At 63.4% G+C, this 5,047-nt stretch overlaps 1 protein-coding gene across 1 annotated transcript; it reads left to right on the top strand.

The window, feature by feature from the left end:
- Positions 1 to 1,046: 1,046 nt before the first annotated feature.
- Positions 1,047 to 4,274, top strand: TLX2 (T cell leukemia homeobox 2). The gene is made up of 3 exons (XM_081959590.1): positions 1,047 to 1,680; positions 2,544 to 2,781; positions 3,077 to 4,274. Exons 1-3 carry the CDS (start codon positions 1,308 to 1,310, stop codon positions 3,291 to 3,293), a joined length of 828 nt encoding a protein of 275 aa, XP_081815716.1. The 5' UTR covers positions 1,047 to 1,307; the 3' UTR covers positions 3,294 to 4,274.
- Positions 4,275 to 5,047: the final 773 nt, after the last annotated feature.

Here is a 5,047-nt window from a genome sequence, read left to right as displayed (position 1 = left end):
AAAGATATTTCAGGCTGCTGAAAACGAAGGGGGCATCCGGCGAATGCAAAGAGCCTGCTGGTGGCCCAAGCGTCTCGGGCCTGTTCCATGCTCACCTCCTCCGAGGTTTCGCGGATTCTAGCGCAGAATTTCCTCTCTCCGCCCGCAAAGCGGCCGAGAGGACAGCGGGGGCTCCTCCGGGACATTTCCGTTCAATGGAGGGGAAGGGCGCCTTCAGCCTGGAGGCGGAACCCGGTTCATTAAGGGCGGAGGTGGTGAGGGCTGATGTTTCCTCCTGCGGCGTCACTACTGCATCGACGACAGAGAGGGCGAATCTGGCTTGCCCCGGGATGGGGAGAAAAGGAGGGAGTTTCCTCTAACGCCCGGCCTCCCGCAGGCCTTTCAAACCAGCGGCTACTGGCTCTGCCCTGGGATTTCAGGTGGGGCTGAGGGAGCAAAGGCAGCCGCCACCAGGACTCCTGACTGGGGCTTTGGGAATTGGGCGCAGAGGAGCGGGTGGGGAGACTCCGGGTCTCGCTCGGTCTCCCGGCCTTGACTCGGCAGCGCCCTCTGAGCCGGGAAGCTTTTCATGGCCGGGGGGAGGGGGGGCGGCCGGTCCGGGCTGCAACGGAAGGCGGTTGCTTGGCGTTGAAAAGAAAAGCGCCCGTAGGCCTCTGTGACAAGAGGGCTGCTGATCCGGGCGCTGGAAGCAAGAGGCGCCTGCAGGCAGAAAGGGCCGCCGAGGCCGGAGAGCAGCGCCTGTAGCCGAGACTGGGTTTTCCCAGCCCCACGTCCCAGCCGAGGCCAAAGGGTCTGGATCAATGGTCTGGATCAAGGGCAGCGTCTTGCTGTCCGAGTGGAGCTTTTGGTTCTCGCAGGCGGAACTGGGGCCTTGGGGAGGCTGGGAAAATGGGAGTAACCTCCTCGGCTTCCCTAATTGGGAGGGAGGAGAAAACCGAGGTGCGGGCGGTTTCTCCTTGATATGACACGCGACCCGCCCCCTCCCACTAGCATGGCCTGTCAATCACTACTGGCAGCCACCAATCAGAGGGCTGAAGCCAGAGAATTTTGGCAGGCGGAGATGGCTTCCCAGAGAAAAACGCCTGCAGCTCAGCCCCCTCTCCCTGCGGTCTCCGGGAGCAGCCAGTGCCTCTGGGTTAGCGCTCCGACGGGCCCCCTGCAGGCCCCCACCGCCGAGCGATGTTGCCTTCCGCAAACGTGGGGTGGCCTGGCTCCTGGCGTAGCGCCCGAAGAGCGGCGCGCCTGAGTACCGTAAAGGGTTGCCGGAGGGCTGGTAGAGAGAGCCGCTCTAGCTGCTGAGGGGCGGAATGGAAGCCCTGGGGCTGGAGCGGGAGACGGGACCTGCACCGCCACAGCCCTCCGAGCCCATTCGCTTCGGAATCGATCAGATTCTGGGCTGCCCTCCGCCGCAGAGCTGCGTCGGCGAAACAGCAGCCATCGAGGGCCACGGGGAAGCAGACCTTGCCCTCCAAAGCCGCGGGTACGAGGCAGAATATGGCCCCGCGTGCTCCCTCGGGGCGTACGTTCTTCCGGAGGCGTCGCCGGGCAACAGCGGGGTGATCCGAGTGCCCGCGCACCGCCCGATTCCCTCCGTGGCCGTCCATCCTCGGCCGGCTGGAGCCAGTCTTGCCTTCCCTTGGATGGAGCACAGCAGGCGACTGACCAAGGACCGGATGGCAGGTGAGTGGCGGTCGTGGCTCGGAGCCCTCTGAGGAAGCCATGGCCCCAACAAATTCGGCCAAAGCCGCGGGGCTCGGAGGCTCAACTGTACACAAACGCTCGGCAAATGTGGACAGTGGCCGCGGGTCCCAGCAGGCTGATTTCCAGCACTGGGGGGGAATGAAGCCCTGGCCCTTCGAATACCGGCCCGGAGGATTTCCTGAGCGCAAAGGCTCGCCTTCGCTGGCCGCGAAGGGTCGCGGAGGGGAAATGGCCACTAGACGAAGCCTGTTCATACAGAGAATCTGGGACTTTCCCCCTAAGCTGCCCTACAAACCAGTTTTGGGAGGGAGCGGGAAGAGGCGACCTGGCCATCCGGGAGCGGCCCCGAGGAAGCTGCTTTTGAGAAACTTGGGAGGAACTGAAACCGCTTTCTTGTGGGGGAGAGGAAGGGCGCGTTTCTCTCTCACTCCAACTAGTCTTTGCTTAGCAGACTCGCATTGAGGCGAGGGGCACTGGGGCGGCGCTTGGCTGAGGCCGGCTCTCCAGGCTGCGAAAAATAGGGTTCTTTGAGCACCCCCACCCAAGAGTCCCAAGTGCCACCAATCTAGGGAGCCAAGGGGCAGTTTGTAGGTCGCGCCGCTGAACCGCTGATCGAGCGTAAGGCCAGCCGCCGAAACGGAAAGCATCTGCCGCCGCCTCGATCGCTCTGATCGCCCCCTTCGGTAAGGGAGACGACCCGCCCGTCTCTCGTTCTCGGAGGCAGAGGAAACCTCGTGGGGTGCCTCCTGGGGAGGATCCTGGAAGCTGAGGCCTCTGTAGCCGCCAGATCTGTTTCGGTGCTTTCGAATCTCAGGAACTCCGCTCTCTTGCTCTGCCCGTAGCCGCGTTGCCGCCCTTCTCCGTGGCCAGGCGGGTGGGCCACCCGTATCAGAATCGCACGCCGCCCAAGCGCAAGAAGCCGCGGACGTCCTTTTCCCGAGCGCAGATCTGCGAATTAGAGAAGCGGTTCCACCGGCAGAAATATTTAGCGTCCGCAGAGCGAGCTGCCCTGGCCAAAGCGCTCAAGATGACCGACGGCCAGGTCAAGACGTGGTTCCAGAACCGTCGCACAAAGTGGAGGTACCGGGGCGGGGAATGGGACGCGCTGAAGGAACCGGGGGACGGGCGGTCGGATGGCTGCTTAGAGCGATTCTCTTCCGGCGACCATGCCGGGAGGGGCTGAGTTCGAAAAAGGGAGCACCGACGCTCCAGCATAGGCAGAGGGTTTGGGATGAGGGGCAGGGGGCGGGCGGAACGGGCGCTCTCTTCTGCTCGTGCTCAGCGTTCCCTTCCCCTTACCGCTTCCAAGCAGCCAACTCCGGCATCTGCTCGTCCTTGCTTTCAGGCGCTGACGCCGTTCCGGTCTCTCCAACAGGCGACAGACGGCGGAGGACCGCGAGGCGGAGCGCCAGCAGGCCAGCCGGTTGATGCTGCACCTCCAGCCGGACCCCTTCCCGAAGAGTCTGGGGCAGCCGCTGCAGCAGGACCCTCTCTGTTTGCACAACGCCTCGCTCTTCGCCCTGCAGAACCTGCAGCCCTGGGCAGAGAACCACGAGGTTACCTCAGTCTCGGGAGCCGCCACCCTGGTGTGAGCAGAACCACGCAGGCAGGGGGGCTCCTTCACGCGCTGGCAGAGGCGTCCTGCACTCCGGCGCCGCTCACTGTCAGGGAGCAGTTTGCTCGGAACTGAGTGGATACTCCCGAGGCCTCCGCCCAGACTCCGGGTGGCAAGGAGGCCTGCAATAGTAGCCATGTTACGGGGCAGCTGGGCTGTAGCCAGCCTTGTGTGCTTGCATACCGCACCCGCAGAAAACGTGGGGCTTAGAGAGGGTTGAAGGCTGCACGTCCCCCGGCATGGGTAGTGCAGGAGATGGCAACCCAACGCAAAGCAGACGGGGAGGGGACGGCCAGCCCATTCCTCCGCCAGGCGCTTCTCACGATCTTCCCTTTGAATGCCTTGGAGCGTGAGTGGGGAACGGGACATCCGCATCTCCCCTTTCAAAGCCGACCTCCCCGCCAAAGTGAGCCTTTCTTCCCGTGGAACTCCTGCCCAGGAAGCCAGATGAAGATGAACGAGCCCGCCCTCTTTGGATCGGCGCTAGCTTGCAAAATGACTGCGCGGGAGGCAGAGGCGACCTCCGGCCCATAGCACGGAGCCACTGGAAAGCACGTCCCTGCTGCTCCTCCAGTCCGCTGCCGCCCCCTTGTTCGCTCTTGCTTGCCTGCTGCTCTGCTGGATTTGCCCGAAGGGGCCTCGGGGGTCTGTCGCAGCGCGTATCGCAGAGGAGGAGCTGCGTGTGCTGTAGCTCCCTCCCGAGGTCGCCCTCTCTGCCCCGAAAGTCAGACCGCTCGGAGTGGCGGCCAAGAGGCCATCTTCCTCACCGGCGAGAGCCCACCCCTCTTCGTGATCTCTGAGAAAGCACCAGCCGAGGCGCCCGTCCCAGCCCGCGCGGAGTGGGCTACCTTCGGCGTCACCGCCCTCCCCTCCTGCCAGCTTCACTCGGGGAATCCGCGGCCGCTTTGGTTGCCCCTGGCTGGGCAGCGGCTTGGCAGGGAGGGCCCGGCCCCGTGGCCACTGGCATTCCCTCCTTTCGAGCTTTGCCTCTGCAGGGCTGACTATTGGCCCTCCAACGTGGCTTGCTGACCGAAGACTGAACCCGCGGACCCAGCAGAAGGAGCCGCCGACGGAGCTCCCTGGGCTCGTGGACTCCTTTGGGGAGCGAGGCAGGATTTCGGGAGCGGAGCTTCTCCCGGGGGTTGAGGCTGACTGACTCTGTCCTGCAGCCGCAGGAGAGAAAAGACGGACCAGTCGGAGTTGTTTGGGCCTGGTGCGCCCCCTGGCGCCCAGGATAAGAACTGGGAGGCAATTAACAAAGGTTACGCGGAAAAGTGGCATCGCTGCCCATTTGCTTCTGCCAGCTGATTGGCCAGGAGGATGAGATCCTGGAGCAGCAGCAGCTCCTTCATTCATGCCCCCTCCTCTGCCTGTCCTTTGGTACAAGAGCAGGAGCACAGGGGTGCCCTTCTGGGCAGTCCCACCAACCTGCGCAGAGACAGGCCTCCTTCTTGAGGCTATAGAGGCAGCTCCTGGGCATTTTAGGTGCTCAGGGACCATTTCCACTGGAGGCTCTTGTGGATCCAGTCTGAAGGAGAACCATTCATGTATTGGAACCATCGATCACTGGGTTGCCCCTATACCACAACCATGGACCCCAAACAAGGGGAAAGCCAAGATTTTTACTGAAGGTGAGGGCTACAAGGTGGAACATCCTAGCCTGGCTGACCAATCTGGGCCATCTGGGCAGGTCCTGGCCTGGTACCTGGGTGAGGTCTGTGATTGGGCAAA

This window comes from Natrix helvetica (genome assembly GCF_964273705.1).
Source record: "Natrix helvetica genome assembly, chromosome: 7".
Lineage (NCBI taxonomy): Eukaryota > Metazoa > Chordata > Lepidosauria > Squamata > Natricidae > Natrix > Natrix helvetica.
The sequence above is the reverse complement of the archived record's forward strand: the minus strand, read 5'-3'. Positions and strand labels throughout refer to the sequence as shown.

Bases quoted from the DNA above. Each gene is read 5' to 3' on its own strand.
- TLX2 (XM_081959590.1), top strand. From the start codon at position 1,308: ATGGAAGCCCTGGGGCTGGAGCGGGAGACGGGACCTGCACCGCCACAG. The intron at 1,681-2,543 runs GTGAGTGGCGGT...CTCTGCCCGTAG, and splicing joins GACCAAGGACCGGATGGCAG to CCGCGTTGCCGCCCTTCTCC. The intron at 2,782-3,076 runs GTACCGGGGCGG...TCTCTCCAACAG, and splicing joins AACCGTCGCACAAAGTGGAG to GCGACAGACGGCGGAGGACC.